This window comes from Erpetoichthys calabaricus, chromosome 11 (assembly GCF_900747795.2).
Source record: "Erpetoichthys calabaricus chromosome 11, fErpCal1.3, whole genome shotgun sequence".
NCBI classification, from domain to species: Eukaryota; Metazoa; Chordata; class Cladistia; order Polypteriformes; family Polypteridae; genus Erpetoichthys; species Erpetoichthys calabaricus.
In genome coordinates, this window is record NC_041404.2 from 145,640,002 (window position 1) to 145,653,973 (window position 13,972).

The 13,972-nt window shown below is 40.1% G+C and overlaps 2 protein-coding genes across 2 annotated transcripts in view; one reads left to right on the forward strand and one right to left on the reverse strand.

Moving 5' to 3' along the window:
• The window catches only part of LOC114661106 (retinoic acid-induced protein 1), a 684,250-nt gene that overhangs the window by 261,642 nt on the left and 408,636 nt on the right, over window positions 1-13,972 (forward strand).
• LOC114661104 (TOM1-like protein 2) overlaps window positions 1-13,972 on the reverse strand; it is a 93,439-nt gene that overhangs the window by 42,000 nt on the left and 37,467 nt on the right. Inside the window, 6 exon segments of the mRNA XM_028814236.2 lie at window positions 1,204-1,287; window positions 1,289-1,321; window positions 4,358-4,519; window positions 6,235-6,369; window positions 8,556-8,705; window positions 9,754-9,832. Coding sequence (XP_028670069.1) covers window positions 1,204-1,287; window positions 1,289-1,321; window positions 4,358-4,519; window positions 6,235-6,369; window positions 8,556-8,705; window positions 9,754-9,832 — 643 coding nt within the window.

The window sequence follows — 13,972 nt, forward strand, 5'->3', positions numbered from 1 at the left end:
TTACCTGCCTAATAGCTATACAATGCACAGGTTTACCAAACATGGAAAAACAATTACATCATTATTCTATCACACCTTATTCTTCATCTCACTGGAGACTTGTCATTTATAACATACTTTTTCCTCTTTTCCGATTACAAGATGGATAGACTGGGATCCTGCCGAGGAAGAATGAAAATTCTTTACCCGCACAGGAGGCTCCAGGTGGATGATCAGGCATCCCGGCCAGTTTTGTCAGCAGTACCTTCCCTGGCCAGGAAGAAATGGAGGAACAGGGAAGGACTATCTCTGGGGGCTATTTAATCCTCCACCACACTAAGAGGCAGCTTCCCTTGGGTGGCGCTCTTATTTGTGCTCCCACAGGGCACCTTGGGAAATGCATCTTGGTGAGCAGCCCTGTTAGGGTGTGTGGGTTCCACCGGAAGGGGCTGTAAAAAAAGGCGTACACCGTGAAAGAGGTTCCACCTGACTCAGAGGTGCTTCCAGGCTGTAATCACTTGACACTGGAAGTACTCCCAAGTCTGGCATAAAAGAAGCCACGTGTCCTCATCCAGGTGAGTTGAGTCAGAAGGAGGAGGACAAAGCTTGCCAGGATGAGAGACAAGAAGATTTATTGTTTTGGAGTCTGAGTTTGGAAGATCGTGACCTGTATAAAAGATATTTCTGTCAAATAAATATCACTTTATTGAAACTCTTGACTGTGTTTCTACATTTGTATCTACAGTCTGGAGATCTGGGCACCCCATAGTTTTCACAATGTATTGGTTAACATGTGCCTTTATTTTTTCATTCATCAAGCATTCTCCTTTGCTTTTGTTTGAGGATAATCCTACAAGCCTCCACTTTTAACATCATGCAAGATCAAAGAAATGGGTTAAGTTTTCAATATCCATATCTTATAATAAGTTTGCCACCCTTATTTATTTTGAATAATGGGCTCTAAAAGACTCAAGCAAAGGTCATTTGTATAATATTCATTCCTCCCGATATCTCCTGTATCTAACAGTTCATTGTAGTGCCAGACTCTGAAAAAGGAATTTCATACTGTTTGACAGGCACTTGGAAATTTAATATAAATTGTTCAAAAACTAAAATAAAAGCACAATAAGAATAAAAAATAAAATTGTCCTTGGGGTACATTTAATCCTCTTAAGTAGCTATCTTTGGTGGTTAAATGACACAAGTAGGACAAACACATCTAACCTGCAAAAGCTCAAGGTCTGATGGCTCCTCCTGCCCAGGCACCATCTCTGTTAGCATTTCAGACATCACCTTGGAGTTTCCCCTCCACGATATCAAGCTCACTGCGCAGCCTGGCAATCTGAGAGGATAAAAGAAACCAAGTTGAAATACAGTGCATCTGGAAAGTATTCACAGCGCATCACTTTTTCCACATTTTGTTATGTTACAGCCTTGTTCCAAAATGGATTAAATTCATTTTTTCCCTCAGAATTCTACACACAACACCCCATAATGACAACGTGAAAAAAGTTTGAGGTTTTTGCAAATGTATTAAAAATAAAAAAACTGAGAAATCCCATGTACATAAGTATTCACAGCCTTTGCTCAATACTTTGTCGATGCACCTTTGGCAGAAATTCCAGCCTCAAGTCTTTTTGAATATGATGCCACAAGCTTGGCACACCTATCCTTGGCCAGTTTCGCCCATTCCTCTTTACAGCACCTCTCAAGCTCCATCAGGTTGGATGGGAAGCGTCGGTGCACAGCCATTTTAAGATCTCTCCAGAGATGTTCAATCGGATTCAAGTCTGGGCTCTGGCTGGGCCACTCAAGGACATTCACAGAGTTGTCCTGAAGCCACTCCTTTGATATCTTGGCTGTGTGCTTAGGGTCGTTGTCCTGCTGAAAGATGAACCGTCGCCCCAGTCTGAGGTCAAGGGCGCTCTGGAGCAGGTTTTCATCCAGGATGTCTCTGTACATTGCTGCAGTCATCTTTCCCCTTTATCCTGACTAGTCTCCTAGTTCCTGCCGCTGAAAAACATCCCCACAGCATGATGCTGCCACCACCATGCTTCACTGTAGGGATGGTATTGGCCTGGTGATGAGCGGTGCCTGGTTTCCTCCAAACATGACGCCTGGCATTCACACCAAAGAGTTCAATCTTTGTCTCATCAGACATCAGAGAATTTTCTCTCTCATGGTCTGAGAGTCCTTCAGGTACCTTTTGGCAAACTCCAGGCGGGCTGACATGTGCCTTTTACTAAGGAGTGGCTTTCATCTGGCCACTCTACCATACAGGCCTGATTGGTGGATTGCTGCAGAGATGGTTGTCCTTCTGGAAGGTTCTCCTCTCTCCACAGAGGACCTCTGGAGCTCTGACAGAGTGACCATCGGGTTCTTGGTCACCTCCCTGACTAAGGCCCTACTCCCCCCGATCACTCAGTTTAGATGGCCGGCCAGCTCTAGGAACAGTCCTGGTGGTTTTGAACTTCTTCCACTTATGGATGATGGAGACCACTGTGCTCATTGGGACCTTCAAAGCAGCAGAAATTTTTCTGTAACCTTCCCCAGATTTGTGCCTCGAGACAATCCTGTCTCGGAGGTCTACAGACAATTCCTTTGACTTCATGCTTGGTTTGTGCTCTGACATGAACTGTCAACTGTGGGACCTTATATAGACAGGTGTGTGCCTTTCCAAATCATGTCCAATCAACTGAATTTACCACAGGTGGACTCCATTAAGCTGAAGAAACATCTCAAGGATGATCAGGGGAAACAGGATGCACCTGAGCTCAATTTTGAGCTTCATGGCAAAGGCTGTGAATACTTACGTACTTTTTTTATTTTTAATAAATTTGCAAAAATCTCAAGTAAACGTTGTCATTATGGGGTGTTGTGTGTAGACTTCTGAGGGAAAAAAATTAATTTAATCCATTTTGGAATAAGGCTGTAACATAATATAATGTGGAAAAAGTGATGTGCTGTGAATACTTTCCAGATGCACTGTATAACACACACACGGATACTGCAAATAGATATGTTCTTGTTTAAAAACGTGGACATTAGTCTCCGTTGACATCTTACATCCACTGTACCCTGGCATTTTTAAACCCAGAAATGGAGACTTTTGAAAATGCTCTCCCAAGTTGTATACTAATGAAAATACCAGCTCATCATTATAATGTGGATAGGATTTGGGAGGGGACGGACGACTTAAGAACATACAGATTCTAATCATACTCCGATTCTTACATGCTTATTGAGTGGCCACATTCTGATTGGATCCTGCACATTAGAACATATCATTCCTTGACTGGTCAGCCTTTTCAGAAGACAATCATATTCCAACAAAGCAGACTGAGAAGAGTTGTTCTCCTTGACGTTTGTTGTGTGGCTTACCCGTAACACATCTAAGGCGCATTTGGTACAACCTCAACGTTGAATACGTTTGTAAATGACAAACTGACCAGTCGCTACAGTTTCACATTACATCCTGTGGCCAGTGATGTTACCATTCCTTCAAGGATATTTCCACCTATGTCCCATTTAGGCAAACGACTACATCATATGTGTTTTGATCATTTTAATGTGGACATCGATATTTTTGTAAACAATGTGAAATAACTAGTGTACACGGAGATCCAAATAAAAAAAAATTTAAAAAATGCTGTTTTTAAATGAAACATAGTAGTGTGAACGTAGCCCGAGAATCCAATAAAGAACATAAGTGACAGAACTGGGTGCAAAATGACTTCAAACGCTTAGCAAGACACTCAGGCCACAATTACAGATATAAAGTAGGGAAGAGACTACAAGGTTGTGAATGTAATGAGCTGTTACAAGACTCCTAGGCCACCCAGTCCCCATAGTATTTATCCTACAGCATTCAGAGAAAGCCATATGATGCTCACTACCAAAGGCTTTATCTTGCCTTATCATCTGGAAATTAGACAAATGATAGGATCAAACTAGTCATCAGCGTACAAGCAGTGATGTGAAGTGGAAGGCTTATAAACAAGGTACCTTATGGGATTTAGTGGCTAGATTATTTGTCTCTGAATACATAAATAGGTTAGAGACTGGTATCCTCCGTGTTTAAAAGCCCAGTTTACCCATGGGATCACCTCTTAAGGAGATGAAGGGACATGCCTTAAGTGGACCCTGGGAGGGCATAGCTCTGCTGTTATGCTGAAGTGAAAACACTCTCCTTTCAAATCCTTTCATCCATGGGAGTATATGACTGACATACTAATTACTTTCCTACTATAAGTTCTAATCCATGGCAGTTACAAAATACTCTCAAAGCTGTTGATAGTACAGCTAATCCTCCCTCACCACATGGATGGCACACACCACAATGAGCTCTTCAAACAAGATAGAAGATTGTTAGCCATACCTGTTCAGAGTTTACATTGATCGGTCCAGTCACTTGTACGGCAGGCACCTGGGGAGCGTTGTAGGAGGCAGGTTGTGAAGATGTGAAACTGGGTGCATTGTTTATCCTCTGCTGGGACTGAGACTTGTGCATATTAGTGGCTGGGTCAACCTCTGGTACACTCTGCAAAGCGCACAACTTTAAATTAAAAGACACAAGTTACCTCAATTTAATTTTTTTGGTAAGAAGGCTTGAACTCCACACCTTATAAAATCAGCAAGTAAAAAAATGGTGCTTCCATCAGAGCATATGACATGGAGACATTTGATTTAAAACAAACTAATACGTGTAATAGAAACTGCTCCTCATCAGCCACACCAAAGCAGTGATGTCACACATGTGACGAGTTTGAATGCTTCATAATTCATCTCCCACACTAAGAAGTAACAACAGTCTTAAAATAAACTGAACAGATAAAAAAAGAAAAAAAAAATGATCACCATTACAGTCGTGTCTTAACATTTAAGTCTGCAGATACAAATGCTGATAATCTACTACTGATAAATGTGAGAAGCACGCAAAAATCCCAACCTGCTAGCATGCAGTAATTTATCTTACAAAGAGAAGAACCTTTTAATAATAAACTTCCAACATCCCCCCACCCCACACATCCCCAGCCCTCCACTAACCAGGCCTTACTGGGCTGATTTTCCTGCATTATTTTATTAATCATGTTCACACACTTTTTGATCTATTCCAATAAATGTGCTCATTTATTTAATGTTGATTTAAACACTTGTGCACAATGAATCTGATAAAAGGCCTACAGGTTATCCTAAGTGTGGTACTTAAAATCAAGGGTGCTTGAGTAAATAATCGCAGGTATGCTGTAAGAATTACACTTCTTATATGTAGGTATCAAAAGTATTTGAACGGACTGATTTATCTTAAATAAATTTGTCACTTTTTAATACTTAAGTTATAAATCCTTTGGAGTCAATGGCTGCCTTAATTCTGGACCAAAGAGGTGTCACTGAAGTAAGCAGGCCATCATCGTGGTGGAGGTAGTGTTACTCGGCTTCTATTTAAGGAACAATGAGCCAAAATGTTTGGTTAGGCTTTCAAGAAGTGGACCAACACTTTGGAGTTTAAGTCTCTAGACTGACAAACATCAGGTTTTAGTTGGTCTTATTTTCATTGGTGCTACAGTTTCATGACCAAGCTACTACTCCTACTCAAGTAACACCATAAACACTGGGTGTCCCAAGATTCAAAAATAAAAAGACTGCATCTTCTTCTTATTATACTGTAAAGCTTATAATTATGATAATGGAAAATATTCACGAGGAGGTGAGCAGTCAAATCACTTGGGTCAGCAGGATGGTGGCTTTGTCTGTTATAACTAACCATAAACCCTCAGGAGGTTTATTTTCTCCAGAAATGTAGCTTTTCTGCTCTCAAACTTCCATAAGTTAGAGTTGTTTAACATTATAATTATTTTGTCATGATTTAGTCATATTAATCACTAAACTTGCTTTGTTTTTCAAAGTGCTAAATGCAATTTGTGTGTTTATGCATTTACTGTGAATACAATATATACTGTAGTAGTAAAAGATTCATTTTCTTCAACTTATAAAGGGAGAGTCAGAGGTGTACAACCAAGCTTCATTTCCCAATTTTAGGTTAGCGGGCCAGTCGTCTCACCATTCTTTTGCACATAGGGCTTTGTTCCGTTTTCTTTGCCTTATTTTATTTGTCTTAATACTGACTGCATGTCAGGCCACCACCTGGGACACCATGCTTTTTCACATAAACTCAAACAGTGATTCATGTATGAGGCACACTGCACAAGATAACTAGTTCTACTTGAGGAAGGATAGAATGTCAGTGCAACATACCCTCTGTGGAGTGTGTATGGGAGACAAAGCATCCAGATCTGCCATTGGAAATTCTATTCCTTTTCTCTTCAGTTCCTCATAAATATGGACGACTCCAGTCAAGTCTGGGCTACTTCTAAAAGCATCTGCCCATGCCTGTAAATGATAAAGTGGAGAAATGATGACCAGCTGGGAAACAGCTGCAAAAAAAAAAAAAAAAAGAAAGAAAGAGCCAGAATGCAATATTTAACAGGAAGGTCTCTGGACTGCGGTGTAGATGAATTGGAAGAAAACTTCAGTGCTTAAACCTGAGATAGACAGACAGAAAGGACTTTCTTTGTTCCTTTAACAGTGCAGTCCTAAAGTGCAGGTAACCCATTTATATTCATGAGGGTTAAAGGTGGAAGACCACCGTGAATGTGGAAATTTACGAATAATACTTTGCTTCCCGCCCCCAAACATGCAAACAAACATACTGTATGATTATGCCGTTTTAAATTTGTTGTACTGGGAAAAAACAGTCACAATTCTTATTCCTACAATAGAGCTGACAAGCTGGATCACCCCGAGATGAGTCACCCATTGTATACGCTGGTGTAACATTACAAGTGGCAGAAGTATCCATGAAAACAGGAAACCTGCAACATCGAGTGGCATTTTTAAGGATAGCGAGCCACCTAAATGAGCCGTGTAAAGTGCAAATGCGTCCATTCTGGCACTTAGCATGAGCGCTACATTGGTGTCAGGAGTGGAATGAAAAGACCATAGACCTTTCGTCTTAGCTGGGAAGCCCTGTAACAGACTTCTTTGGCTCTTCAGAGGGGTTGCTGGAGTGTCCAGGCCATGAACCAGGATAGTGAGAGGGGCAGGGGGTGCATAAGCCTACTGAGAGAGACTGTGAACGTCAAGTTTGTGAATGTTAGAGGGGTCAATATATGTGAACTGTGACACAACTGTTATTAGTATGCCTCTCTACCCAAAAATACCAGTATTGAAATGAAAGAAAATGACAGCAGCTTTTATTGTAGACTGCCAACATTTAATCAAGGTTACTCCCATAAAAAACAGATCCACAGTATAGGAATTACAGCACTTTCATATGTAGTCCCTAACAATGTATTTTAAGGGATAAAAAAATAACTACATAATTGGCTACTCACCTGTTCTTTGGCCAGGTGTGCATTATTACATTGTCGATAACTGGACAATGAATCTCATAAAAAGGCCTATTGATTGTTCTAAGTGTGGTATGGTAGGTAGGTAGAAAGGCACTATATGATTGATAGATAGAACAAACTTTAATTTGTCCCCAGGGGGAAATTGATCTGCTCAGATTCAAGAGAATTAATCAAAACATTCCGGATGGCACTTTACACTGCAGCAGGAGAATGACCCAATGTATACTGCTAAAGTAACCAAAAAGAGTTCTTCAAGGCCAAAATATGGGATGTTCTTGAAAGACCAAGTCAATTACCTGACCCAAATCTTGCTGAAGACTAATAGTAACAAGCCCCTGAAATCAGCGGGGAACTGAAGATGGCTGAAACCCAGCACCTAGTGTTGTTTATGGGTCCAGAAATAAGGCAGTCAGTTGTAAATCCTTTGGAGTCAATAAGTATTAAAAAGTGACAAATTTATTTAAGATAAACAGCAGTCTGTTCAAATACTTTTGATACCTACATACTGTATAAGAAGTATAATTCCTACACCATACCTGTAATTGTTTACTCAGACACCCTTGATTTAATGTACCCTGAAAGCTCATGCCCTTTGTTTCACTTTAAAAACTGTACACTTGTGTAGACGGACACACCAATGAAAACTGTACAAATACTTATGGACTGCAGTAATGTGTGTATATGAAAATATAACTGTTGTAGAATGACAGGTGGGAGCAAACTGCAACCTCAAGACTGATTCCCTTGTATTTCTCAACAAGGTGACTGCTGATTAAAGCAAAAGCTTCAATTCTGAGATGTCAAGAGAATTCAAGAGAAGACAAGTTTGGAGAGGTTTTAGGCCCTACCTGAAAAAATGGGAGTCTGAAAAACTTGACTTGCATTGAGGGATGTATGGAAGCCAACTATGCAAATGTGCAGTCACTTTGGAGACTCCAAAAACTTAGTTATGTACTGTGATGGGTTAACTAATATATGTAGACTGCTTTGCATTATCTACCTTGATAATGTGAATTTAGTGGCTTGTGGTACAATAACCTGACAGGAGTGATTTTGAAAAACTTGCTTCCATCGTTCTCAGCCTATATATCTGCTGGGCACAATACAATTCCAGGTATTCCAAAACATGCATATAACAACCCCCCTCCAAAAAAAACCACTCACCTGAACCAAAGCCAGAACCTTGTCCTGCACAATAGTTGGGGGATTATTCTTTGAAGAGATTATTTTCACTAGGACTCCATCAATAAAGTCACGATTGGCCACCAGAGTATGGAACCGATGGCCACAGTTTTTGACACATGTTTCCAGGACCTGCATGATACAAATTAGTGTCAGTGGCCTCTGAAGAGAGGACAACATGCATTTCAAATTTTACAGACGTTTCCATGTATCAGGTTTAACCAACTCAACGTAGGCAATAAAGTTTGGTATGTCTTAACTCAGGAATCATCTAGCACCAAGATTCCACCGAGACTTAGAGCACCAGACTTCCTTCGTACATATCATATCCATATGGACATGGAGGACTGCAGGACAGCACCCTTCACTGTAAACGTTTTTCTTACTGTAGTAATTATTTAGTAATCTAAACTTAGTTTTACACCAGGAAAGTAGGGAGAACATTTCTGGTGGAGTGATGTACAAGCCAGCCAATTAATGCCTGTTTCACTCAAGTATAGAACATCCAGAGCTGCATTCGTATAACATCTGTCTGGGATGGTGGGCCTAGTCTCTCTGAACGTACCTACTTAAAACAGGGGGGGAAAAAAAAAAAAGACAGAAACTAAAGTTCTTAAAACAATATGACTCCTAGACACAAATATCTGCTTCACAACAAACCAAGTTAAAGTGGGTGGGGGAGAAAATAAATTAATAAAAAAAAATATATACTTTCAAAAATGGCTGGCATTAATAGACCGATAAAACCAGACAAAAACAAAAAGCATTGGTCACATTTGTTATTTTTCCTTTTTCCTACATTTGTGACACAAACAAACTGAGACCTGTGTAAATAATGCTACCCATCCTTTTTTCTCAATAGTCAAGTGCAGACTGGATGCCTCTCTTATCCATGACAGCACCAAATGTTCATTTGACCAAGACCCCCCAAACCACCTCCCCCCTCCCCAAAACTAATTATAAAGTCACCCTCTGCAGTAGCCCAATGGAAATTCTGATGTCCTTGATGTAAAGCTTATGCAAAGACTCACAAAAAGCGAGTCATAAACTATACTGGTCTTTAACCTCCGTACCTGTGCAATGATTGCAAATACAGACAGACATTACCTAGTGTTTAGCTGCAGGACAAATGAAAACTACATGGAAATAAAATGGCTATTCTGAGAAAAGCGGCACTTACCGTGAGGGCGAGCATAACTTCTCTGTAGTTTCTGTTCCCATTCAGCCTCTTCTTCAGTGCTCTTATGGCATCCTTTGGTCTGAAATGGAAAACATCAGCCATGAAAGGTAGCTGGTCTCAGTAGACAGGCCTCATTGATTCAGTATTCCGTCTGTGATGTTGTTCTTGACTGCAGTAAGCAATCATTATGAAAGTGCTGCATGAAACAAAGACTGACAGACAACTACACTGAAACTAAAAGCTCAACAGAGAACCACACATCATTCATTGCCTTCTCTCTCACATTTAGCATTGCTTAATGGCACAACATTTTGTCTGGGATACATATGCTGAAAAATGGCACACTTGATACAAGCAAACATCCAACCCATGTTTACAGAGAAGTCTGGCCTTGTGCAAAACATTCAATCCATGTGTGAAAATTTAAGATTTGAGAGTGATTTATCCATGATACAATCTCTCTCACTGGGACTGGTCCCCCTACATGATTCTGAAATGATTTTAAAGATGACTACAAACAAGATATGACTTAAAACTATCCATGCACTAGGTTTAAACATTTAAAAAAATATATTACACAGATTTCTATACTGTGTAGCAAGCCAACACAGCTATGCAGAGGTTTCTCACTTCAATGATGTAAATGAGATTGGGTGGGATTTGAGGGTCAAAGTTGTGCTCGGGTGATGTTTTCATCTTATGTATCACCAGCTTATAGGAGTATGCCAAAGTGAGCAATGCACATTATGTAATTAGTAAAGACAGTTACTACATGTTACCTGAGAACTTGAAGAGCGCTATACAAAAATTATATTCTGGATATTATCTGCTGTCACCAAGTGGCATCTAAAGAGCTCAAAGACCAAAAAAGTTCTGTCACATAACTGTTCATACTGAGCCAGAAGAGAAGAAGGTGTGAGAGTAGCTTCATCCAGGCTGGTTCCACGTGTTTTTCCATTATAAGTAAATAAGCTAAAGCAGGCTTTACTTACACATGGATTACATCAAATGTAGGTGATAGATGTTTGCTTAATTGCCCCACAGAATATATGCATCATGTTCTCACAATACTGTTATTGTTGCCACTTTCCTGTCCCTTAGCCCTGAACTATTGTACACTGCAGACATCATCAGTTGTTTTTTTCCCTCCAGTATCAAAGTTTGCTTTGCCTTCCTGTTGTCATGTATTCTGGATATTATATGCTGTCCCCAAGTTGCACCTGAAGAGCTCACAAACCAAAAAAGTTCTGTCACATAATTGTTAATGCTTGAGCCAGAAGAAAATAAGTCAGGATGGGAACACACAGAAAAACACTGGAGGAAAGGACAAGGCACTTACAAAGCCTCAAAACATTTTCAGATTTCCTCCAAAAACCTTTCTTGGGTACAGTTGGTTTGACTTTGTGTCAAATGAGTGGTTGCTCATGGATCCCGAATGAGGAACATTACCTGCATTGTGAGGGAGCGTCAGTTATGGCACTACAGCCATGTGGCACGTTTCTCCGAGGGTGATCTGGCTCGTAGGATCCTCATTGTCGGGGACCTGAGTGGCTGGACCAGGCCAAAGGGTCGCCCACGTAACACTGGCTGCGGCAGATAGAGGGTAATTTCCAGAGGGTGGGACTGGACCCCGGTTGCCTGGGGATTGTCAACCAGGATCCCAAGTTGTTTCGTCGTGTAGTGGCTGTGGCAATGCACTGTACCAGTGCATGCTCTCTAACTTGACTCGACTCGACTCCAAAAACAGAAAAGAAGTCTCACAAGAACAACACACCAAAGTAGGTCACTAGGGAGTCTGAGTCTCGAGGGACAAACACTCTGATCACAGATCTCCAGAAGAATATAAAAAGAAAGGCAAGTCCTGAAGGGGACAGTTCACTCCCAGCCACAGACAGACAGAGTGTGTGAAAAGCACAGACAGACAGACAGAATTCTTTGTCATTATGCATACACATAATGAAATTTTTGATGGTAGGACACAGTGACACAGAAGCAATTCCTCCACACTAGTTAATGTGAGATGTCTACAAAGAGTCCACTACCGTTGAAACCTGGGTCTGGTGTGCGGAGAAATGGATGGATGACTACGGTTTACTATAACGGAGGAAGGAATGGAGGACACTACTGCTTGGTATAAGATAATGTTTGAACATTGTGTTTCAAATGAGGCTGTCTCTGTGAACTCAATTACCTGTTTGTTGTAGCTTGTGCAGATTTCTTATAAACCCATTGTACAATTCAGGGAATGGAATCCGTACCACAAGAGCTGTTGTCTCAGCATGTTGTTCTACCATTACCTCCATCAAAGTCACAATGGTTCTTAGTATCCATTTATGTAGTTTCTTAGTATGGATGAATCCTTACAACTTAAAGCTGATTCATACCATCATGTCGCACCTGCTGTGTTGTCTACGGTGCTTATGCAATAGATAGTGCAGTTTGACACTTCACCTCCTGAAAACATGACTTTACATCAACGTGAACTCTACAACTCTGATTGACCAATTTGTAAGTACGCATTTCCTGAAACAGGTTTTCATTCATCTTCTGGTTAGGAAAGTCAATAAATGTATGAAAAAAAAAAAAAGGTACAAAATGTGAGGGACAAATATGTTCACCTATGGGAGAAAAATTTGTAGCAACAGGAACAGTAATCCTGCAGGGCAAAAAACTGCCTACATCTTAATGGATCACTTGCTTTTCTTGCATCCTACAAATAGTGCCAACTATCATTCAGGCATGTGTCAGCAGTGTGGCAGGATGCAGAAGTATAAACTCTTTTCAAAGGTGTAGCCTATACACATAGCTATGCTGTAGATCACCCTACACTGAGCACTTATATCTATCCAGGATGCAGTGCTTACATTTGATCTGCAATCCAGTAAGCATGAGACATGCTGTACAAAAAGTAATATTACACAAAACAAATATAAAAAACTATTAATGCCAAAAAAAAGGCACCTCAGAAGAACTACACTTCTACTTGTCTCTTGAAACCAATCAGTGACCATGTCATCCCGTTCTGCTGAAGCCATTCCACCAGTGGCGAGATTTCCCCGTATGCAGTAGGAGAAAACTGTGCAGTGTAATTTTATGGGTGGTTACAGCAACTTCCAGAAAAAGGTGTTGTTAAAGAAAAAATAATAATAATAAACAAGCTTGGCCTGGTTCTCCCTGTTCCCAGTGTGCTACCAGAAAAGCATCTTATATCACTGGTCTCTCCCACACAAGGAAGAAAAAAATAAGTTTTAGAGCAGTTTATTTATTTATTTGTTTTTGCTTTTCTCAGCACAGTCACCCAAGCACGCACATTTATCTGGTTTGCATTGTTATTCTGCCACATCCTGAGTTTCATAAGTGGATGGGTGACCTAAATCCGTTAGAAGAAGAAAAAAAAATTATACTTAGGGCAGAAATTACATAACTTCTTAAATGAATATATGTGGCTGTGTCTACAAGATGAATTGCTTTAATTTTAACAAGTAAGAACAAGCAGCAAAGTAGTGTTAACACCATTTGGGAAACAGAAATTAGCTTGAGATATGAGATTGTTTTATTTTGAGGACAAACTAAAATACTGTTTTTGTGGTAAAAGGTAAAAATTGCTAGTGAAGGAAAGATGATAAAAAAGCAACACAAAGTTATTAGAACCATTATAGTGATGTGCTGATAACAACCACCAGATTAACAGGATGCCGGTTTTCCCGAAATATCCTTCTCCAATATTCTTGGTTAAATTTAGGAGTGGCACCAATTCTTATGTTGCTACTACATGTCCACCATAATGTCCTTGTTTAGCCAGCCACACTGTGTCACTGTCACTGACTGGTTATACCCTGTGTAGTCATGCATAAGACAAACCTATGTCTGAAGCTTTGTTTCTCTGCACTCCAGTTTGCAAACACCTACTTGATCTGATTTGTTTTCTTTTGTATAACATTCACTTTTCACTAAAAATGGGTAAGAACTACAGTGGGCCACATATACAGTGGGTATAGAAAAGAATCCTCCCCTTTGAAATATTCCCTTTTTTTGCTTTACAGCCTTAAATGAAAACACACAAACCAATATTTTTCCAGCTTTACTAACTCAATACAATCTATAACATCCAAGTGAAAGATATCACAGCTACAGTTCAGAAGAATTTAAAAAAATAAAAAACCAAGAAATACTGAGATTAATAAAGGGATCACCCCCAATACACCTGACTGAGTTTACA